This window comes from Sciurus vulgaris (assembly GCF_902686455.1).
Source record: "Sciurus vulgaris genome assembly, chromosome: 1".
Taxonomy (NCBI): domain Eukaryota; kingdom Metazoa; phylum Chordata; class Mammalia; order Rodentia; family Sciuridae; genus Sciurus; species Sciurus vulgaris.
In genome coordinates this window covers 37,928,482-37,952,749 of record NC_136461.1, presented here as the reverse complement: position 1 = coordinate 37,952,749, position 24,268 = coordinate 37,928,482, and the positions used below count along the sequence as shown (strand labels likewise).

Here is a 24,268-nt window from a genome sequence, read left to right as displayed (position 1 = left end):
GCAGGCATAAGTATTCGCATTTTATAAACAAGGAAACTGAGGCTTAGGGAGTTGGATTAGCTTATACAAGCTCCCATCGTGTTCTAATTCTCTAGTTCTGTGTTAGAAGTCCTGCCCTAAACTTAACGGCAAAACAAAACAAAACAAAAACAGCTATTCTTTCACATTCTCTGTGGGTCAGAAATTCGGGAAGAGCTCATGGGGTGGTTGTAATATGGAGTCTGAGACAGTAAGAGCCAGACAATGGCTAGAGGAGGAGCAGCAGAGTGCTAGAGCAGCCGGAGGCTGACCAGAGACCTCTCCCCTCTCTCTTCATGTCATCTCAGGGCCTCAAGGCAACCAGACTGCTTGCCAGGAGGCACAGGACTCCAGCTCGAGAATTCCAGCAAGCAGGGTACAAGTCACCTTGCCTTTTCCGACCTTGTTTCAAAAGTCCCACAATGTTACTTCTCCCAATTCTGCCATTCATTTGATTAGAGTTATAAGTTCATGCAAATCCAAGGGGAAGGGATACAGACCATGCCTCTCAGTGGAGGGGTGTCAAGGTCATACTAGATAATCACATGTGAGAAAGGAGATGTTTTTGCAGATGTCTTTGGAAAATGCAATCTGCCGTGCTCAGCATGTGGCAGAGCCAGGATTTGGATTAGACGTGTCTGCTCCCAAAACTTCTGTGACTTTATAGCTCAGTCCACAGGGACCTCTGCTTTCCTCCGTGCCCTGTGGCTCTTACTGTCAGCACACACATCCACAACTTGGCCTCCTCCAGCCAGCCAGAGACTGGCTGAGCTAGAGCAGCCAACTTGTGTCCACAGGCCCTGGATGTGAGACTGCCTCCAGGGTCTGCTGGACAGAGAAGCCGCACCCAGAGTCAGCTTGTAGACTTTTTAAAGAAGGGACAGAGAAGGTCAGCCATATCCAGAGGAAGAAAGCAGGTGGCAGCCCCAGAGCACAGCAAGCCTGCAGTGCAACTCACTGACAAACAACTTGTCTGGTGTTTTTCCTTCTCCCACCGGGCGCTGACCTGGGATGACTCAGGCTGTGACAGAAAAGGTGCCCTCCTGTCAGGAAAGAGCCCAGGGCAGTGGACAACTTGCAGCTCTGGAGTCAAACGTGCCTGGATTGGGTCCGAGCTCCACCACCACTAGTTCTGTGGCCTTGGACAAGTTCTTTAGCGAAGGAAGATAAAATTACCACACTCACTGGGCTTTTTCAAAGATGAACATGCTTGTGTAAGCAGAGGACCCGGCACATGTCAGGCACACAGCAGGTGCTTCATAAATGCTCATCTTCATGTCTTGGGCTATGTCCAACTGCAGCTGGGGACTCCGTGAAGAAGGTGGTGAGAACTCACTTGGCTGTTTCTCAAGTGTGAGTCCATCTCACGACCCCGGAGGGAGTGTGGCCTGGGAGCCCAGCCAGGCTCCCGCCGCACAGAAGGCAGGTCTGCAGCCACTGCCCCGACACCTGCATTGTTTCTTCCCATAGCACTTTGTCCTTTCCACGATGATCTACCAGGACCCTTCCCACCCCTGCAGGTCCTGGCACAGTGCAGGCTTCCAAAAACACTGTGTGGATGCACAGGGGGCGGGGGCGGAAACCGTTTCAGCACTGTGCACACTTCCTGTTCTCTCCTAAAAAGACCCTCTTCAGCCTCCTGCCTTCATATTCCAGCTGAGAATAGTCCTTCTCCAGGGACCCCCTAGGACCAACCTCAGGTCCTGCTCCTCCATATATCACCATGTATGCCCCCCACATGCTCCTGAGTCAGGGGTGTGAGTCTCGTCACTCAGTAGCCTGAGGTCCCCAACTGTGGATTAGGCAAGGGAAACCGTGCGGGTTCCCGGAGATACTCCTGGAGAGGCAGTTTGAGGAGGGCTCAGGTTCAAACCTCAGCTCCAGCACTTCTGAGACACCAGCCTTTGGGGAAATCCCCCACCCTCTCTGAACGTTGGGAATAAGAACAGATCTACCTCATGCAGCTGTTGTGAGGATTAAGTGAATCAGTATACATAAGGCACTTAAAAGATTGCCCAGCACATAGTAAACTTTATATGAATGTTTGCCATTATTTACACACTTAACAAATACATATTTCACACCTATTGCCAGGCAAGTATGTGAATGATCAGGTAGGACTGATATGGTCTCTGCCATAGAGCTAGCAGGCCATATGGGGCTACTGAAAAGAGACAGTTAAGAAACAGTGTGGTAAGTGGTCAGGTTGGTGGAGAACTGGGAGAGAGGCTGTGGGGACCCAGAAGCCACCCTACCCCAGCAGGGGCACCAAGGAAGACTTATCCAGGGAAAGGATGACTGAACTGAGGTGTGGAGGCTGAGGAAGAGCCAGCCCTGTCGGGCATGCCACTGGGTCAGTGGTCCTGGAGAGGCATGGTGTGAGCAAAGGCCTGGAGGCGAAAGAAGCGCCATGAGGGCAGGCGGCAGGTGGGAGGCAGGACAGGAGAGCACAAAGCCCAGAAAGTGACCAGAGACGCCCCCATGGACAGCCTGATAAATCTTGGTCAGAAATTTGGGCCTAAAGGCACCTGGGAGCTGCGGAAGGGTCTTACTCAGCCAAGTGGCATGACAGGATCTCATTTTAGAACTCCCACTGGCTACCCTGTATAAGATGTCCTGGAGCAGGGCAGTCTGCGGCAGGAGGCCCGCAAGGACAGAACGAACGGGATTCAGGGAAAAGATGACACCAGCCTTTTCCAGGGATGGAGAGAAGTGGACAAATTCGAGAGGCAGGAGGCCTCCTGGGAAAGGCTGGGGAAGGTGCAGCTGTGTGTGGCTGCGGGGCGAGGGCAGGAGTGGTTAAGGGTTCGGTGGTGAAGACCTGAGTCCCTCACTAGGTAACGAGGTAAGTGATGGATGCTCCTGATGCAGTGTGCCCAGAACCATGGCAGTGTGGGAAAGGGCACCACTGGGTCCTAGGACTCCTCAGAGGGGAGGAGTATCCTAGAAGGCTCCACCAGAGAGAGATCACCAAACGGGAGAGTTGATGAGCACACACTCGGCAAAATCACAGGCTGAAGAGAGAGCATGTATGAGAGCCCAGAGATGTGAGAGACGATGCACAGAGGAGATACTCTGCTGTTGAATAGATGGTGGATGTACTAATTCAAACGAGTGTGTTAATGGTCAACGTGAAATTGACCCTACTAATTCATATCAGTGTGTTAACAATCAACGTGAAATTGATCCTTTTCCCTTCCCTGGGGAGTTTGCATTTTAATAAATTGGTCATAAATCCTTATCCTTGCATTTTGAGGTGGAATGGGGACACTATTTAGAGTCAGAGGGTTTTATCATTGTACCTCAGATTACTAAAGCAGTTGACCAATGCCTGAAGGTCAGGCAAGCTCCGATCTAAATGCAATAAAGGTCCTCTTGCCCATGGGTCTTGCTTATCTGGCTTCATTTATTCTGAGATGCTTGACGTCAGACCAGGGAAGCCCAGTGATTTCGAAAGGGCTGCTGTTCACCTCAAGGCTACGTGCCCCAACTTTGGGGTAAGACTACCCAAACCCCGTCCTAGAGTCTTCCCTTCCCAGTTCTGTGATTGTGGGCAAATTGCTTAAATTCCTGCACTTCAGTTTCCTCATCTGTAAAATGAGATTAATAACAGTAATGACCACTGAAGATCTGGCAAGGAAGGGAAAAGACAGGACAGACCCAGAGCTCACAACTGCGAGCAAGTGGTGTTACTGCTTTCATTGCCACTGTCATTTTTGTCACAAGTCCCCTTTTCACTCAGTCTCGGTGTCCCTTCGAAGTCACTCCTTAACATACCTGCCTGCAGATATGAAGCTGGGGCGGAACGTGGCAAGAACGTTTCTGGATTATTACCGGCTGAACCCCCTGGTGGAGAAGGTGGCCGTTCCCATGCCCAGGCTGCGGTAAGTGGCGCAGACAAGCAGTTGGGCTAGGGTCCTGCTCGCTGGCTTCCCCCACCCTCTTCTGGCCCTGGTTTCCCATCTTGCCACAGGAGAGCTGGCCCCAGCCCTGCCACAGAGCCCGTACCAGTCAGAAGAGACAGTATCTCCTCCTTCAGATTCCGGGTGGTAATTTCAGATTTCCATCCAGCCCCTGGTGGCCCAGGGCGAGGCCCTTGGCCTACTGGTTGGTCTGCATGATTTCAGTGCAGTGAGTCATACAACCCTGTGGCCCAGGTCCCCGGACAGTCAGCACGACAACACACTGCAGTGTACCCTGTCTCAGACAGGGAGCGGGTGGTGACATTTCTGGGTCTAACATGGGAATCTACAGGGATGGGTTGTGCTGCATCTGAGGTCCGTCCCTGCTCTAAGTTAGTCTGGGTGCCTCTGCTATAAAGTGGACACAGTGGCACACTCTTCAGATTTGTGGGAAAGCACCCAGCACAGTGCCAGGCGTACATGTATCCTGTCAATACACCATAATCCCATTCACATAGACTTGGAGGTTTGGGGCTCAAAAGGACACACCCTCAGAAGTCCCTCTTTAGGTCCTCTGGTGGGGTCAACTTGGAGATCCAGTGAAGAAAGACAGCTGGAAAACCAGCCTCCATTTTGTCTTAGGGTGAAGCAAGAACCCCGAGCTCCGAGGGTTCCCATGCCCACTGATGGTGAGCTCAGTGAGCATTTGGGCAGTGACATCCAATGGCATCTAGAATGTGCTGACCCTGCACCACCTCTGGGCCTTGTTTCCTACTCACCTAGTGGCCCAGCCTCTTAGAAGGACATGGTGATATTCAACTCCCTGCTCCTGCCACAGTGTTCTTTCCAATGACCTTGCCCATATACTTTGGTGCCTCAGGACATTAGCACTGACTCACCTTCCTCCCAACTGTCATTAATAAAAACAACTATGTTACTGTTACTTATTATATGAAGTACTTTATAGAAAGCATTTTATTTATCCCTAATAGACATTCTATTTCCAGTCTTACAGATGAGGAAATGGAGGCTCAGGAAGGGAAGAGAATTGCCAGAGGTCAAAGAGTTTTTAGCAGAGCCAGGGTTTGGTCCCAGTTTTTTGTAATTCCAGAAGCATCTAAACTCCATGTCAGGTGGAGGTTCATCAGTGTGGGTTCAAATCTCTCAGGCTAATCGGAGTTATGGAATTGTAGGCAAGTTTCTTTGCCTCATCAAGCTTTTTTCTATCTGTCTACTAACTGGAGAACCTTTCAAGATGGTTTTGAAGATGACACACAAGCTTAGTGCAATACCTGGCAGTCAATAGATGCTCAGAACCTTCTCATCTCCTCTAGTTTCTGTGTTGTGGTCCCAGCTCATGGTGACCTAGGACAAGTCCCCTGATTTATTTAGTTGGTCTTGGTGGTGTCTCAGGGCCCACCTTGAACCCCAGGTCCACATCCCGCCTGCATGATGGCATGCTCTGACGATACCCCCTCTCAAATTACTCACACATCATTTGAGGCCCCGTGCCCCCATCCTGGGGTATTAGAAACTCCTGCAGGAGAGTCACATCTGTTTCTTCTCTGTGCCCCTACAGTGCCTGCCCTGCCCTGAGCATACACTGTTACATTCACTCACTTTAGCACTCACCTAGGAAAGATAGCACGCTGTACCAGGCTCCTGGCAGGAGGAGGCTGCTGGACTGAGTTGAAGATGATTGCAGCCTTACCCCTGTGTTTGAAGGGCTCACCTCCAGGGGAAAGTGCTCAGTTCATTCTTGGAAGTCATTCTTGATTGGTTAAAGATCTTAAAATTTTAAAGCTTTATAAAACTCACAAGAATAGGCCAAATCTCATGCACAAGTTAATTTGGGGATCATTTCTTTCAGGTCCTCTGTTGGCCTGAATCTAAATCACCTTGATCCTGAACCACCTTTTCTGGCACGTTTCTCTGTCTCCCACCAGTGACTTGAGCAATCACCTCATCCTTCATGAGACCCATCAGGACCCTGAGGCCCAGGGAGCAGGAGCTGGTCAGGGTCATGGGGCCAGAGACAGGCCTGGAGCCCAAGCCTCCCCACAGCCGGTGTGCGTGGCAGGGGTGGAAGGAGCTCTTGGAGGTGCCGCTGGGTCCGGGAGGTTGAAGCTGGGTCAGGAGATACAGGGGCGCTCTCGGGGCTCCCACTTCAATTGCTCAGTGAACTGGCACCTCCCTGCCCTGAACTTTGGAATTGTGTTTAGAAAATAGCCGGAGGGCTCTTTCCTCAGGAGTCCCGGCCTCAAGGACTTGAGGTGAATACAGCCACCTTCAAATTAAGAGAGGAAAATCAACTCCCTTTCCTAACCCCACACCTCCTGCTTCAACAAACTGTGAACACCACTTAGCTCTAAATTGGTTAGTAACCCTTTAAGAATGAATTCTCAGAAATGCAAGGCTCTGAGCTCTAATTTGGGATTTGAATACTTCTTCCTTTTTTGTATTATTTTCCACCCAAGCATCAAATAGCTTAAGTGAAAGAGCAGTTCTGGCTTTAAAGGAAAATTACATGTTTTGACTCAAAATTAATCTTTGTTTTCTCCCATCTCTATGGATAATTACAAGATGTCACTTTCCACCCACACGCTGGCGGGAGCCGGTTGGCATCCTTGGTGCTGGGCTGCCCTTCAGAACAGGGCCCTGGGGAGGGGCGGCAATGCCGGCACGGTTGCCGAGGCCCAGGGACATGGCACTGATGACCAAAGCCGAGAGCCCACGTTTACTCTGACCACAGTGACACTGTCAAAGAGCCCCAAATGCCCCATGGTGAGGGTAAAATTGGAAAAATGAAGAGACCAAGTGCGCTGCTGTGGTAGACACAGCCTGAGTGTGGAGGGTGGGCTGGTCTCTGAGGATGAAGTGGGCTCAGCCCAGTGGCTGACTAGGGCAGGCAGCTGCCTGCTGAGGTCACGGTGTGTGCATGTCTGTGTGAAGAGGAACCAACTGCTACTCAGCACACTGGAGTCGAGCATGTGCCAGACCCTGTGCTGAGTGCTGGAGGATTATAGTTAGCCCCACCTATCAGGAGGAAGAAGTCATGAGGATGTGCAAGTGTAACAATACTGAACAGAATACAGTAAGCACTTAACTATGTGTCAGACTGTGCCCTCTCTCAAAAACCTTCCATGGCTCCCCATTACCTTCAGGCTAATATTGCAACTCCCCTTCCTGCTATTCAAGACCTGGGCCTATATTTGGAAAATTCATCCATGCCCCTTCCTCTGTGAGCACATGCTTTCTACCATTTCATGCCGCGTGCTTCAGCCTGAACTTATGCATCCGTGTTTTTGTTCATTCTTTTCCCTCTTCCTGGAATGTTCTCCTTTTCATCTTGGGCATGGTGAACTCCTACTTAGCTTTCCAAACTTAGTCTGAATGTCGCACTGCCTGCTTCCCTGTCCTCCTCTCCACCTGAGGAAGAGCTGCTTCCTCTGTGAGCTCCTGGCTGCATTCCATACATGCCTCTAGCAGGGCACACCCTGTGGTACCATCCTGGCGTCTTTGCTTGTCTGCCTCTCCACTTGACGGGCCTCTCCTGGAGAAGCAGTGTTGTTCACTTCTGGGACCTTCGTGCATGGTGCGGGGCTAGCGTAGATCAACTCCAGACGACACCCTGAATATAACTGAACATTCGCTCATAGAACTGAAGAAAACCCAGAAATCGTCTCTTCAGTTTCCTTTACTAGAGAAGAGAAAAGTGAGATCCCAACAGATAATACTCTCTCACACAATCTGGCAAGTCTTCAGCATCTGATGGGCACGTCCCAAGAGAGCTTCAGGGAGGAAGTGGAGTTTGAACTTGGTTTTGAAGGATGTGAAGAATTTAGATGGATGAAATAGAAGGGAAGAGAGAGTATTCCACGTCGGGGGCCAGGGTGTGAGAGGGCAAGAAGTGGGACCCAGAGAGAGGTCTGAACACGCCTCAGTTTCACTAGACAGCCTCGTCACGTTGGCAAGGCCTGTGGTGAGCCTCGCTTCAGGTGGTGGGGCTTCCCAGTTGAGGAGATGTCAGGGCGAGGTGTCCTTTTCCGTGCTGCCACCTACTCCAACTCAACCTGATTTTTGAGTTAATCAGCCAGAAGGAAAATGGGTTCTAAGGACAGAGCATGACCAGGATGGACCATAAGAGACCGGTCCTTGGATCCTAATTAAAATTTAGCCCAAGACACTCCCCATATGTGGAATTTACCAATTTGTGTTAAACACTGATTACTATTTCTTGTAGTTACTTTGCATAGTCATCTCCTCCAGTGTCAATGTCAAGTCTCCTCCAGCATCTGTCAGACCACACCTTCCACCGCGTGTTTGTAAATTATGTAGAGAAGGGAAGACTCTGGGTATGTCTGCTCACATGATCTCATTGAACCTCACAACACCACTGCAAGACTGGAATATTTTATTCTCACTTTACAAATGGAGCTCAGAGAAGAACTTCAAGATCATGGCTCCCGTACATAGGCAACGTGGGAGTTTGGATCACTTCTTCTGGGCTCAAAAGCCCATTTTCCCCCAGAAAGTGAATCTCAGTCCAACCACTAAATGAATGTCACATCAATTGTTGTGTCAAAAACACAACAAACAAGGCACCATAAAATGTAAAAAGGAATAAAGCTTGGTCCCTGCTCACCAGGAGTTCACTGTGAGCAAAGCAGACAAATGAAAATACAGAACAATAGGGTCAAGTGTATGGCACTGGGTGCCGGACGCTGGGTACTGGGACACAGGAATGAACCAGACACCTCTGAGTTCCTCAAGATCCCCGAAGCATACTGGGAAGAGAGACATCATGAAATTCTATAATTAGGCTATGGGGAGGAATGAAAAAGCGACTCTGAAGCCCTTGATGTTTTGTAAGGAATGAGGTCCCCCTTCCTCCCAAGCCATAATTCTTTTTTTCTAACAAGGGTCTGGGGGTTTTCTAAGTAAGGGACCCCAAGGCAGGCACCTTAACTATTGACCTGCTTCTAAGATTCCAAACTATATCTTTTCTATGTGCCCATCCCCATCCCATCATGGAATGGGACAAATGAATTGGAATCAGAGTAGAAAAGTGGAGAGTTGAAGCTGTAGATCAGTTGACTTTTCTCCAGAAGCAGAACAACCCAATGCATCCATCCATGCATCCATCTAACAGGCCTTAGTTGGCCTAGTCTGCTCTGAACCAAGATGGATGCTGGGGTCCCAGAGAAGGGATTGACAAGGGCACCGCTCCTGAGAGGTCACAGTCCTGTGGGGAGATGGACATGCACAGAAACGATTGCATTACAGTGTATATATGTGCTGTCTTCTCTCTTTCTGTTATCTTCCCCCTTTGCAGGAAAGAAAAGTCCCTTCCCTACAAGCACCCATTCCTGCGGGGCTCGGCCAGCAACTATCCCAACGGCAAAGGGGACAAGAAGAGCCCAATGAACCACAAAGACACTTCAAACCCTTTTTAAAGACTGGAGGCCCCAGAGGTTTTGTGGGGGCAGGAGCATGCATTTCCTGCTGGGGCCCTCTTCTCTGGTTTTCAAGACAAGGATTTATGGGATAATGCATAGGCTAGAGAAAGAGAAGGGAAAAAAGAGAGAAATTTCATCATTGATTTTCCCTTCTGTCAGTGGGAAATCGTTTGTGAGCCTTCAGCTCAAGGGTGAACAAAATAGGAGACTGGGACCAGATAAACACAGATGCTATTTTCCACAACACAGAGATCCTCACAGGATGAGGGAAAACCTATACATCCCTCTTAAGAGGTTTGACACATCTCAGGTCAGTTCTTTGGAAGCCCTTTACCTTTTAAAGTCATGCAGTTACTATAGATGGCTCCCTTTTAAAATAGGTCACAGGAGTTTACAGCTTTAGAAATGTAGTGTCTGTATTTTCTGATCCAAAACAATAGCAACAACACAGGCAATCCAAAGGCAGATGTACTGTTGGGAACAATGGGACAGAATTTTCGAAATCATGGTGATCTTAGATATATGGTCACTGTCTCTCCAAGCTGCATGCTTTCTGATTCCCCTGAACCCCAGCATGCAACTTCACAAAACTGTTCTGTGAGCTCTTTCTCATCTCCTGTGTAGTTTAATTGAAACTTAAGCTCTGAAGACAAAAAATATTGGTCGTTCATTCCAAAAGACCAATCATGGTTAAGGTCTCCAAGTCCTAGAGACAGGGATCAAGCCCGACCCCTGGAGAGGTGGGCGCTGAAAGGGCAATTGCCAGATAAGGGAGATGCCGAAAACAAAAGCAATGCACCCCCAGGCAGGTAAGAATGATAAAATCAAACGACAGCAGCAGCAATTCCCAAGGTGGGGCAAGCTAAATATTGTTCATTTTTCTAAAGAGTAAAGTGCCTTTGTATGATGAATGGGTCCAGGGGAGTCTGCTCCCTTCCTGGCTGTGGAAGCAGCAGGCTGAGTCACCATGACAGTCTGCTAATTAAAATGACCTCCCGGAAATGAGGATTAGGAGATAGGGAGAGGAAGGGAGGCTCGAGGGAGGTAGGGCCTTTAGCTCAAAGCATTCTTTCCATTTGTGTCGGAGATTTTTGGAGTTTGTTACAAAAATGGAGAGCAAAGCTCGTTCTTCTTTTGCATGTTGGTTTTCAGAAATGATAGCAAAGAACCATATGTTCGTTGGCTATAAATGTTGTGTTGTATATACAACTTCTCCCCTGGGATTTTTTTTTTTTTTTTTTTTTTTTTTTTTTTTGGCCCAGGGGAACATGAATAAAGCGGTTTGTGCAGCTTCTATTCCTCTGAGTGTTCTTGGCACTTTTCCCTTTAGGTAAAAACCTCCTCAAACACCAATCAGCCCACCCCAAATTGGAGTGACCCTCACTTCAAGGTCAGGGACTCTGTCATCAAGATAAGGAGAACAGTCAGACTTGAATGTCCAGCACTTCCTGTGTCAGAGTCCTGGGGCTTTTAATCGACTATCTCAAAGGTATGGAAGTCTCTAGGAAATGATAGCATCAGTTTAGATAGCAGAAACAGAGGCAGACTGCATAAAATGAGAGAGTTGATCGTATAGATCCCTCTCCCTGCCCAGGCCTCAACCTATGTCGTGACCACATACGGGTCCCCGATTTTATAAAACTACATTGATAGTAGACCGTAGGCCACAGATAGCAGAGATGCTAGTAGCATGAGAGCAAAAACTTGGAGATAGGCACCTGTAAGTCCTAATTCTGAATCCAGACCCTGGTTTTATCTCTTCATATCTGTGTGACCTAAGGCAAGTTATTTAACACCTTGGGATCTCAGTTTCCTCACCTATGAGATGGTCATGGTAATGTCTATTACTATGAACTTAGGTGTGGGAAATATCAGTCAAAAAAAGTATGTGCTCACTGAATGATATCTGTGATCACTTGGAATGTGACCAGAATGGGTGTCTGAAAATCATTTCCCACTATAAATGGACATGGATAAGGAGCCTGGAACTGTTCATCCTTGAAATTTAAAATAAATAAGAAAGAATAGGAATGGGAAAGCAAGACCAGAGTCTCTACAAAGTTAGAGGGACACCATGGGACAAAAGAAGAAAATTTGTTCTGTTGCCAAGGGGTAATAACCAAATCCAGGGAGTGAGTCTCAGGAAGATAAATTTCTATTCAGGATGAGGAAAGTTTTCTAGCAAGTAGAGTGCCAACCACTGGATGGGCTCCTTTGGAAGACTGTGAGCTCTCATCACCAGAGGTAGACAAGCAGACTCTGAATGGCAGCTGTCAGGGAGAAAATGGTGAGGGGTGTGCTCTTCTCTAGGAGATGCTGGATTGGGAGCTGGGCTGTTCTGTAGCTCACTCCTGGACTCTGACTCTGGAGGGAAATGGCCTGGGCAGAGAATGGCGTGCACAGTATAAAATGTATCTTTTAATAATAGATACAGCAGCATTAAGTGTCTGAATTATGGCATATGGACTCTGCCAATGCACGGCTGTAAGGCAGACTTTGTGTTGCTTGCAGTAGTACTGTCTGCCTCTCCATGTTGGCGGAGCAGAAAGGAAAGGGCTACCTGAGAGACCAGAGGTTGTTGGTGGCCCTTTCAGTGGCCTCGATCTGCTAGTTCCTCCTTAACTTTCTTGGACAAGTTTACACCTGTGACATCAAGCACTGAGGTGGAAGTCAGCACTGAGCTGCCTGGCGAGCCAAGCCCCAGCAGGGGGCACTCCAGCTTGTTGTCTAGTCCACCCACTTCCCTAAGTGGGCAGAACAGACCATCCAACCAAGCATTCTTCACGTTTCTGAGGAGAATGAGACAATTATGCAAAAAGGAAGGGCAGGAAGAGGACAGGAGGAAGATGCTAGGTCTCTGCACGGTTCTCACACAATTCTTCACAACCATATAGTGTTGGTTTTGCTCGACATTTGTTGTTCAGAGGATCAGAAACAGGACTAAAGCTCTATTTACCCTCCAGAGCCATGATGGGCAAGCTGGAGGCCACTGTGTATCTGTGCTGCTGAAGTCCACTCCCGAGGAGGCAGGGCCACCCAGCGCTGATGATGATGCTCGCTGTTCAGCAGCAGGCGGGGGCCTTTAGCTAGGCGCTCTGACTATTTCCTTTTGAATGGGGACAGTAGGAGAGGGCACATGATGAGCTTGTATCCTTCACTGTAATTCAGCTGACACATCTGAGGCCTGCGTTAGAGAATCCCAACTTACTTTCCTAAATAGAAATAGTAGAACCAACTGTGGCAGGGTAGGGTGTAAAGCATCAATTCACACATCTGCAGAATATTTATTGAACAATAGTGTATTCCAGCTATTCCGCTAGGTGTCCTTGTTTCCCTGCCTTATTTTATATTCCCAACAGGCTGAAGAGGTAAGTCTCACTTTCTACATTTCCCGGCAAGAACACCGAGACTCCTAAAGGCAGAATTGGTTGTTTGCATTCATGTGCTCAGTGAGAATAGATGGACCCACAGCTCCCTTTCCACTCTTCCACACAGCGCCCAATCCATTTGTCTCCAAGTGCAATCAGGTCAAAACAGTAAGCAAAACAAAGCAAATAACAAGAAAACAATGGTACCATTTAGAGTTAATAATGGATAGGAAGAGGGGAAGGGAGCATGTGAGTTTCCAGGCTCAGGAAACCAGGGAAGGATTTCAGAATTTGTGAGTACCTGCTGCTTCTTCCTATCTCTCACTTCCACACACCTGTGTTCCTTCTGGGCACTCCAGAGCGTAGGGATTGGTCGAGGGGCCCATTTATCATGTGTCACGCAGCACTTCTAGATCTTCCAAGACCCCTGGAAGTTCAGCAAGGTAGCCATGGTAGGCTAGTCCTAGACTCCTCTGGGTTACTGACCCCAGACAGATTATCTAGCTCAGACTCCTTATCACTCCCTCCTTCTGGAGTATCTGACCTGGGCTTACTGTGCCCCTCAAATGTCCAGAATTCTTTTACTTTTCTTTTCCTGAGCACATTTTTAGGGTATCAAGATTAGAAGCCCCTTCTCTTGTGGCTCATCTTAGCCAATGATGCACCAGGGTCAGACAGGATCCTCATCTGCAGAACAGGAGTGATTAATATCAATTTCACATGGTTATGGAGAAGATTAAATCTGATGACATCAACAAAATACCTGGAAGAGAGTAGCACTTGTACCCCAAACCACCCCTGCCCCTGCCCACTTCTCACTTGCTTAGTTAATCTCTTTTCTTAGAAGTCTGAACACATTCTGAGTAGAGGACAGAAGTGAAAGAAAGGTGTCCATAAAACTGACAGTTGCCTGAGGGATCAGTGTCAGGCCAGTGACCTTGGTTGTGTTCACCCTTGTAACCTCAGCACTTAGCTCAGGTCACTGAGTGTGGAAGGAGCAAACGATGGGGATGGGGTTGTCCAGAGACCCTCTGTCCTTGAGGGAGACAAAAGAAGCATTGTAAGTTGGAACTTGGAAAAGATGGGAAGACAGTGTTGGATACAGTATTGGCCCAGCCTCAAGTGAAGCAGAATTGACAAGACTAAAAAGACAAAGTGGGATACGTTCCACGAGATATTATGTTTCACTGAAACAGCAGCAAACAAATCTTACTAGTGTACACACCAGGTTCTTTCAATGCTGTTTTCTATGGGCTTGCAACATCTCAGGGTCAGTGGTTCTAAAGGACTCATACCGAAGTGCTCCACCAGCTAAAACTCCAGATCTCCCCAAAGAATCCTCACCACTATCAGCAATCCCATTCTCCCCAAACTCAAGGTGTGTGGACGTCAGGGATTGATTTCCCCACTCTGCAGAAGAAGCTCAGATGGGTGCAATTAAGTTCCTTGCCAGTAAGAACTTACTGGTTCACAGCCAGTAAGTAACTAGGACAGGACCTGGGCACAAGCTCCACCCTGCCACAGCCCACTGCCTCTCTTGCCTCTCTCTTGGTTTAACCTCAAACCTCAGCCGGAAACCTGACCAATTCAGAATCTCATCCCTCTGATGCCTGTTATAACTCCTTAATGCTTAAAATGTACTTGTCCCCCAAAGACCTGGGACCTATTTTTGGCTGACCCCATGCCAATCTTAAGTCCAAATCTGCCTCCTTCCTCAGCATCACCTGTCTTGGTTAATGTCCTCTTTTCCACACTAGCTGACCAGGCTTCAAATCTTGCCACTGTCTTAATTCATTTCTCACCATCTTCTCAAACAACTGGCCCATTGCTTCTACCTCTGTGATGGGTCTGCCCTCAAGCAGTATTATGGAGAGACTCTGGAGTCATTCAGACCTGAGTTTTAATTTCAGTCTCCCTATGGGTTAATCATCTTATGACTCATTTAGAGCAAAGTTTACCTCCCCCACCTCTGAAATGGGACAGTAATGCCTACAGGATTGCTGTTCATTTCCCTTCCTCTACCTTTCCTATGTTCTCCCTCCTATCTACTCCCACCATCATCTGCTACATCCATTGCTGGAATAGCCCCAAATTGACCTCCCTGCCTCCAGATATCCTCCCAGTAACCCATTCTCTCCTTGAAATCCACAAGAATACCTGCAACACAGGACTCTATGTTTCTGTACCTCTTTCAAAGCAATTGTTCAGGTCAGGAGCCTGGGCGTCACCCCACTTCTGTCATCTTTCAGACTCTTACAAATCTCACGGTTTCTACCTCCTCTCCATCCACCATCTCTACTCCTCTTAAAATAAAGTCCTTCTCATCACCCAAGACTCAGCTCACATATCCCAGCTCCATGAGATCCTCCCCATCTCGGCAGTTGTAATTAATCGCTTCCTTTTCTTTTGTGTCCCAGCTCTTTGCTTATTAATCTATTTGCCCATTATTTACTCAGGTGATTATCACCTCCTCTGCTCTCATTTAATTTAGATGAGAGCCACGACTACTGAGTTTTACCGATCTCCATATCTCATAGCACCTAACACAGTTCCAGACAGGTCAAAGGCACTCAGTAAATAGAGCAGAATAAAAATAAATAAATCCCAAACCCCAAATTTCATCCTGACCTCACCCTGATATCTGAATCCTAATTACGGATCCGTCTTCCCAAGCACTGCCCTCTCGGGGACATTCCACGGCTCAGTCTTCTTCCACAGCTCCCCTTACCTACAGGCGTAAGTTTCAACACAGTGTGAAAGCAGCATGGGGTGGCGGTGTGCCTTGGACTGCGAGTCAGAAGTCCTGGATGGTCTTCAAGGCTCCAGTCTCCATGGAGAGATAGAGGAGATGGGTTTACTTATCCTCCAGTCCCTTTATGAAGGCCAAATTCTTTCTCAGAGCCCAGGGCGGTTCAACTATTTCACCTGCAATGGTAATGACAACTACTGTTGCTGGCGTGGCTATCACTTCCTCCTCTGCTGCTCCTTACTACTGCTATCAATTCTGCTGCTGCTCCTGTTACCACTGCCAGCGTATTGCTACTTCTACTACGAGCGCTGCTGCTACCACTACCTCTGGTATTGTTAGGATGGCGGACATACTGATACTACCATTGCTCCACGACCTGCTCCACCACTACAACCTCTGCTGTGGCTTCTTGCTAATCTGAAGCTACAACTCCTGCTGCAGCTGCTGATCTACTTCTGTGACCTCTGCACTGCTGCTATGAATGCTCCGGCTCAGCCCCGACTGAGCGCCTACGTGGTGGCTCCAGGCCCTGTACTGGTTGCTTTGTTTTATATGATTCCCTACAATCTCCACCATAACCCTATAGAATGGGCATTATTCTCTTTATTTTCTTGATCAGAACATAGAAGCGTCGAGAAGCTAAGGAATCTGTCCAAAGTCAGCCTGTGAGTGGGGCAGCCAGGCTGTCATCAGACTCCAGCGCTCACGTTCTTTCCATTTTCCCCGCTACCTTTTTGTGTACAGTCCTAAGATTGACAGTACAATAAATATTTAATGCTGGTTATAAAAAGCCTCTGCCTCAGGAAGCTCAGTGGCTCATTTTTGTTCCTGTACACGACCTCATTTTGCCCTATTCTCCTGAGTCTGGCTTTAGGCGTTCTCCTGTGAGGCTGGATGTCCCCGCACATCCTCCATGCCTGAGTTTCTGCCTTTGAAACAAATGCCTGAAAGGGCTGCCTTAACAGGCAGCGTTGGGGCTTCCCTCAATTGTGGCAACTAGAGAGCTGTCATTCCAAGGGATAAGGATGAGCAGGACTGAGGAGGCCCAGCCTTCTTTCCTGTGTGTGCCAGCACTTCACTCGTTAATCTATTTATCCATTATTTACTCAGGTGATTATCTGAATAAATATTGGCCTGCCCCCTCCTGTTCCTGCATTATAAAGCAGAGTAGCTACAGAGCTTATTCCCCACTAAATATCCCAAAGCTTCCTCTTTTCTACTCCAAGCCACTTCCTACCCCTAACTCCTGAGATCCAGATTATACAGTCAAATTTAAGATGAGACTTTAGGAAACTGGGTTCTGCTGCCAACCCTGACACACAATGAAAACAACCCCTCAAACTTCTGGGGAAAGTGAAGCGAACATCGCTTACAGACCCATATAGAAGATTCTCAATTTTTAAAGCCAAGAGCATCCATGGTAGAGAAAAAGAAGGGAAGCAGGGTGGAGGGATACTAGGAAAAATGAAAGAGATAAATCGGCTATGATGAATTTGAGCGTGTGCACGCATGCGCACTTGCTACTAGCATTATTTTGCATTATAGGCACATCTTTTATGAGTAATTCCTTTATATTCGTGGGCGAAAATTCATGGCCACGTGACTTTAAATAAATATCTTGCCCTGCGTGGAGCTACCCTAGAGCTTCGAATGGCTTCAGTGTCTTACTCTTTGACATGGGACATAATCCTTGACCAAGAGTCCTATGAAATCAAAGAAGAGGATGAATAAGAAAGTACAGTGTTTTGAAAAATATTTCCCAGTATTTTCTCCCCTTCTTCTGGGATCCCATAAAGGCCCCCAATTCATTCATGCCTTGCTTTTACTCTAGTGTATCTTGTTGTTAATTAATTGAACAAAGTTTATTAAACATTTGTGTTTGCCAGGCATTTGCCCATTTCTCTCTGCTGCTCTGATTCCTAGCCTTCAAGACCCCTCCTCCAAGAAGTCTTCCCTGGCACTCTGGTCCTCCCGGACAGCACTTCCTCTGAGCTTCTAGAGAACCATTGTCTGAACGTGGCATTTGGTACTTGGATAGGGCTGTGCTATTTCACTGTCCCCGTGTATCAGCTCTGTCTTCCCAACTCAGTGTTGTGGTGTTCTGAGGCTGAGTTGCTTCAAAAAGGGAAAAAGGAGTCTTGTTCATTTCCAGGGCCCTAAGGTCTAGCCCAAGACCAGGGAGAAAGTAGCCCTGCACTGAGAGTTTGCAGCCATTGCTGCTGCTGCTGGTGAGGCTGGGGATGAAGGCGGAGATGGGATGACTGCTCTGAGCAGAACACTGCTGTAATGGCGACAGCCCTCTCTTTCTCCAAGAGTTCACAAATGAAAGCAACCCCTCGAACTTCTGGGAAAAGAAAAGGCCCATGTAAGAAATCATGGAATTTTAAGGCAAAGAGCTTCTGTGGGAGGAAAAAAAAAAAAAAAAAAAGAAAAAAGAAAAGTAAAAAGAGAGAAGGGGAGGAGCACTAGAAGAGATGAAAAAGATTAATTGGCTATGGTGGACTTGAGCGCGTGTGTGTGTGTGTGTGTGTGTGTGTGTATGTGTGTGTGTGTACTAGTATTTTTGCATTATTTGTGCATCTTTTATGAGTAACTTCTTTATATTTGTGTGTGAAAAAGCGTGAGTTTTCATGGTTGTGATGTTTGTGTATGTGCATTACTGAGTCTTAGATGACAGACCATTATTGATTCTAAGCACATTTTTACATCAACTCATAGTCAGAGGTCCTAGGTTAAGTTTCTATTTGAAATTCTGTCTACTTTCTTGACATATCATCCATATTAATGGATCACCCCCTCTGCCCCAGTCTCCCTGGGACTGTGCCTGGCAAGACGTCAAGGCCACCTCTCCTCCTTCCCAATGTCAGTGAAGGCTGATCCTTGCTGGGCTAGGCCCTCTGAGATGGGGAGCTCACCACGAGCCCCGTTTTCTATTTTGATGCCCCGGGTGTTCCCCTGTGGAGGCCTCTTACCTGTATTTCAGCCTTGTGTTCCTGTTTTCCTCTCTCTCCTTTACGCTTGCCTCGACTACAGGCTGCTAAACAATGGCTGGTGCAGTGTTAGGAAGAAGGAAGATGCTGCTCGTAACATTTCCAATCGTCCTCCAAACCACTCCCCGAGAGCTGAATTCCAGTGGTTCCAGGGTATTTGTTGCTGCTCAATTTCAGAAACACTACTGAGACCCTGATCTAAGCTAGGCTGAGTGCTGGTTGGTGGTTGAAAGTGGAGCATGCATGATCATGAAGTGAATACTGCAATGCCTTGGCCCAGAGAGTAGCGCCAAGAAACTTGAGGGTCTGACGTTATTGAAAAATGAATGCACGGGGTAGGAACTTTCAGACATTTAGCCTTATCCATAGCACATGATTTAAATCATTCGTTAGTAAATTTAATATTCATTCATTCCTTCTTTTGTTTTTTGTTTTTTTTTTATTTATTCATCCTTAGGGAGGTCATGTGGTTTGTTCAAAAAAGTACTAATTCAGAAGCCTGGATTGAAGCCTGATTAGTTGCTGTCATCTCCCCTTTTTGAACCTCAATTTCCTCACCTGTAAAATGGAATTAAGGAAGATTGCTCTTCCTAAATCATAGGATTACTTTAAGAAACTTTAGAAAAAAATGAATGTAGTGGGGAGAAAGAACTAAAGTTCTCTGGGTTCCTCCTAGAATCAGGCACTTTGCACGTGTCCATTGTACAATCACACAGTAGGGGAAGGGACAGGGATTTGAAGCCTAGAAATAATCTATTAAGAAAAGCCCCCAACTGAAGCCTGGGGATATAGCTAAGCAGTAGAGCACATGCCTATGTGCAAGGCCCTGGGTTTATTTCCAGCAACAGTCAGAAAACAAAAAGCCCAAAGTAGAGGGAAAAATATCTGGAAACTAATCCCACTCTGTTCCTGGCATTAATATAACTTTAGAAAAGCCTCTCTCTCAGTCTCAGTTTTCCTAGAGATAGAGTGTCATCCTCAGCTCAGCAATATGGGTGCTGATTCCTGCCTTCCAAAGATTTTCTCTATCCTCAGACCTGATGCTGAACCAGAGACCTCTGGAGAGATGAGACCAGCAGGTGACATGGCGAAATTTGCATACAAGAGGTGCAACGCTTCCGACCTAATTAACATCACAGTATAGTAGGTACCATGGAACACATTGGATCTGCCAGACAGAATAAATAAAGCTGTGTTTTATCTTATGTGTTGGTTAATAGTTGGTAAAAGTCTTGTGTATTATTTACTATACCTTCACTGCACAGATACCATGCACCCCTCTCATGGGTTTCAGAGAAATTTTGGGGAGAATAGGGACCCTCCATGGATATTGTAATAGATTCACATAGAGATGCAAGCCAAGAGCACGGACTCTGCGTCTGACAGACCCAGCTGAGAGTGCTGCTCTGCCATCATGCCACCTTGAGCCACCTCTATGGACCTAAGTATCTTTGTTTGTAAGATGGGATTTAATCAATGCCTGGATCACAGGAGGGTTGTGAAGAATAAACGAGATCACATGAATAAAGTCGTGTCTCACAGAGGGTAGCTATTATTCCCAGTCACAGACACGTTACTCCGATGCTTAGTTATTCTGAGGTAGTCAGTCAAACTAACACCCTGACACATGCTTGGAAGCTGTGGTCTCTCGTTTTAAGTGGATAATGAGTTGACAATGTCTTTCTTCATCAACAGCAGGTCATTTCTCTGCCTGCAGAAGTATCCTCTTCTCCTAATATCATCATTGCATTCACACTTTCATTAGTTTGGAATCTAATCTGGTATCTTAGTTTGGAATTTTACACAAGTAGAGAGTAGGATAAGGAACTGAGGGCAAGTAGTTCCCCAGGTGACACCAGGAAATAGAGGTAAGGGAGGGGCAGAAGTGAGAACAGGGAGAAAACCAGTAAAGTGTGTCTTTATGAGCCAATTACCACTGAGGGGAAAAGGGGCCTCCACTCACGAGGGGCTTTCTTAGCAATTGTGTAAAAAGCATTCCTCAGATTTGAGCGTTGTCTCCTTGGACGGAAATTCCCCTTTACTTCTGGGTTGCTTTCCTGCAAGGTTGATCTCTGGGACATCTGAGATCCACATGGTAAGAGATGCGGGCCAAGTCCCTGGAACTGTCCACCGTGCTGTGCTGAAACCAGGCAGGCTGACACCATGTGGGCATGTAGCACAAAGGACTGCTTTCCACAGGAACACAAGGTCCAGTGAGCATGAATCTTTGCCCTCCCATGTCTGGAAAGTTTGGGAAGGACAATGTCTCAGTCAACTCTGCACCCCAAGAATCTAGCACAGTGCCTTCACAATGGTAAGTACCCTGTGATTATTTGTTGAGGTTTCATGTATAGGGTACTCAACATGGACAGATAAGTCAAGAAGTCCTCAGAAGAAATTGATCTAGAGCTGGGTCAAAGGGGCCATCAGTGCTGAGCCTGTTGATAGAGTTGACTCGAGATGGCACTCAGGCTTGGAATTGACACCACAAATGGGCCGGAAGAGCAACTGAACATAGATCGTGAAGAAAATAGTTTCAGAGTGGAATCAGAAAAGCCCAGGAGGGCCAGGAGCCAGAAGCTGGGACTCAAAGGACCTTGGATTTAGATACTCTTTAGGCCTCCATGAAGCCTTGCCCTGCTTACTGTCCACTTTGATACTGCAGGAAAGCTAACTTTCCTTTTAATTATTAATGCATTTGACCAACAAAAAAGGAAGATAAAAATGAAGTGTTTGAGGCTTAGTACATATTTTGTGTTTAGTCATTTTTATTTATTTATTTTGTACTTTAAATTTTAGGACCAATTTCTATGAGTAACATTTTTTTTTCTGATTATAAACATAATGCTGTTTGGGGGAAATTTTTGAAATTAGAAAAATGGAAAAAGCATAAAAAACTCACCACTATCAAGAAATAGATAACTTTTCTGTATTTTCATGTTTTTAGCAAAGCAACTTTTTATTTTTAGGTAGTTTCCTTCACAGAGTTCCTTAGTTGGATTGTGTAGTGTAGTTATCATGGACATTTCTTCATGCCACTAAATATATTTGAACATGTTAATTTTTACTAATCGTGTAGTATTCTTTTATACAGATAAAACCTAATTTATTTACTCATTTGCTCTTGTTGGACATTTCGATCACTTCCAACTTTTGGCCCTTAAGAATTTTGTTGGTAATGGGCAGGGATGTAGTGGTGGAGCACTTGCCTCACACATGTGAGGCACTGGGTTCCATCCTCAGCACAACATAAAAATAAATAAATAAAATAAAGTTATTGAGTCCTTCTGCAACTAAAAACATATTTTAGAGCATTATAAAAAAGAATTATGCTGGTATGAACACAGCTATGCAAAACCCTTACATGCAATATTTCCTTTTAATTGTTCTACAAACCTGTGAGGTGATTCCCTATATATATTCTCTTTCTATAGATTAGGAAACAGAGGAACAGAGAGGATTTATCAAAGGTCACTATCTTAGTTTGAACAGATCTCGAATAGGGACCCAAGTACAAGGAACTTATTTAAGAAGAGAGCTCAAGAAAAACCAGTAGTAAAATGGAAACGTTAGATGAGGAAGGCAGGCAACCAATGGCATGCTCATTACCAAGCAAGTTCCCATCGTGGATAAGCAGAGCGCGAACGTGCAGGGGAACTCTGGGAGCCAGTGCAGAGCTCACGTCTCAGAATTATCCCACAGGAGCAGTGAGGGAGCTGGGTGTTTTTCACCACCCCTGTCAATCTGGTTGAGGTCGCTGGGTGTTGATTCGCGTCACTGCTGACCACTGTCTGTTAGGAGCAGGTATGCGGGGTGGCAAAGCAGGCCTCTGGTAGCCACATACACACAGGTGCTGGCAGTCACAAGTCGGGCAGCACTTCCTGCAGCAGTGAGGGCAAGGACAGCATGAAGAGGGGACACTATGATCACAGAACAGGACCATCAGAGCTGAGATTTGAACACAGATGTGCCTAACTCCAGGGCTCATGCCCTTAGTGGGCTCACCCAGGATCTGATGGGGATAATGCTATCAGCCATTTCTGACTCAAAACCCTGTTAAGAGAGGACAGAATGGGGTGTCCACACTGTGATTCTCAGCAAGGCCATTGTCTGCTCAGCTTTACTGACTGTTCCCATCAGATGGGTAGGAATCCCATCAGGCAGACATTCAGTGCTTTCCTAGTCATACCTAATTAAAAGACACTAATAGAAGATGGGCCAGTTCCCTGAGTTTATGAGATGAATAGTTTTCTAGATTAATTAGATAATATGTAATATACACATGGCTCATTGAAATACAGTCTAAGTCCTTGATGAACTTTGGAGCATTTCATTTTTCTGGCAAGTGGGAGACAAACACACAATTGCTCATCTCTATGCACTGACGGTCGCCAGGTCTGGATTCCCCAAGGAGGGAGTTTAATTGCTCCATAAGCTTCAAATTCAAGGGCTCCTCAATGCTAAGCTCCTGACGAACTGCATTAAAGTAAAAATGACAAAAATACCAATTGACATATTTATTAAATATTCAGATCCTGAAGGAGTCAATGTGGCTGCTCATGCCAACAAGATTTCAGATGGAAGTGGGCGCTGCTGCCGTTCTCCCACCTAACTTAAGTTCACCTGTAAGGTAAGGTCAAGATCAACAGATATGACTATAAAATCCATGCTTATTCCCTAAGGCCACCTCTTGTTCTCTTCTGTTGAAGATGTTTTAGTTTCACCAACCACTGAAAAGCTAATGTGAACTGGTTGCTCGGGGTTATGGACTCCCTGGTCCACGCCTGTATAAGCATTTATCTAGATTTTATTTGTTGGTAGTGTGGTACATGAGTTAATACTGCAAAGAATTTTTTTTTTTATAAAACTAGAATGCTTTTTCCTAGGCACTATAGCTATAATTCAAATGGCTTTCACTGGACGAATAGTATTGCCAATCCCTCAATTTCTACTACTATTGTCAAATATTTACAGTCTTAAGTCTCCCAATAACCCCAAGAGGAGGAGACTAAAGTTCCCTCAGAAATAAGAAGCTGGAAACGTGAGAGCAGCATGCCCATGACCACCCACATTGCTACTAAGAATAGGGATTCAAACTCACTTCAGTCTGACTTCAAGACCCAAGCTCTTTAATACCATGCCATTGCCTCTAACCATCTAGATTGTTCCCCAGTCTCAAAACACAGCTTTAAAAGCCACAATGTGCTAAGGACTCCAGATCCTTATCTCCGGCCTAACACCATCCACAAATTCAGATTCTTATAGTCAATTGGTTACCAGATAGCTCAGATTTGAACAGAATTCTTGATTTCCACATTTTGTTTTATCCCTGCATCAGTCTGTCCTATCTGCAAATGACACTACAATCTCTCCAGTTTCTCAGGCCAACTATTTTGTTATTCTTGATGACTTCATTTGATCCTTTCTATCTAATGCATTAATAGACCTAGAAAATAAACCCTAAATCCATCCACTTCTCTTTAGCATAGACACTTTAGAGCAGGCCATTGTGCTTAGATCAAAGTAGGTCCATTGAAGATTGCATATTTTAGCTTGGCATCCATAACTGTACATACACTGGTCCTTCACTACCTCTCAAACCTTTACTCCTACCACACTCTCCCTTTCCCCTTATACTCCAGTCACATTGGCCTTCTACCTGTTTCTCAAGCTCACCTTATTTACTCTGGACTTATTATATTAGCTTTCCCCTCCCTGGATGCTTTCCTTGTATATTGTCTTCAATGCCTTTTCCCTGAACACCCACTACCAACTGACTGTG

At 46.3% G+C, this 24,268-nt stretch overlaps 1 protein-coding gene across 4 annotated transcripts in view; it reads left to right on the top strand.

Moving 5' to 3' along the window:
• AGBL4 (AGBL carboxypeptidase 4) overlaps positions 1-19,647 on the top strand; it is a 1,452,665-nt gene extending 1,433,018 nt beyond the window's left edge. For 2 of the 4 annotated variants that reach the window (XM_079154652.1, XM_079154651.1), the window contains 2 exons: positions 3,806-3,902; positions 9,256-10,603. In XM_079154652.1, the coding sequence (XP_079010778.1) occupies positions 3,806-3,902; positions 9,256-9,376 (218 nt within the window). In that variant the 3' untranslated portion in view covers positions 9,377-10,603. Of the gene's footprint in view, positions 1-3,805; positions 3,903-4,514; positions 4,819-9,255; positions 10,604-19,521 lie in introns of those variants that run through there. The other 2 variants (XM_079154653.1, XM_079154654.1) reach the window with 2 other exon arrangements.
• Positions 19,648-24,268: the final 4,621 nt, after the last annotated feature.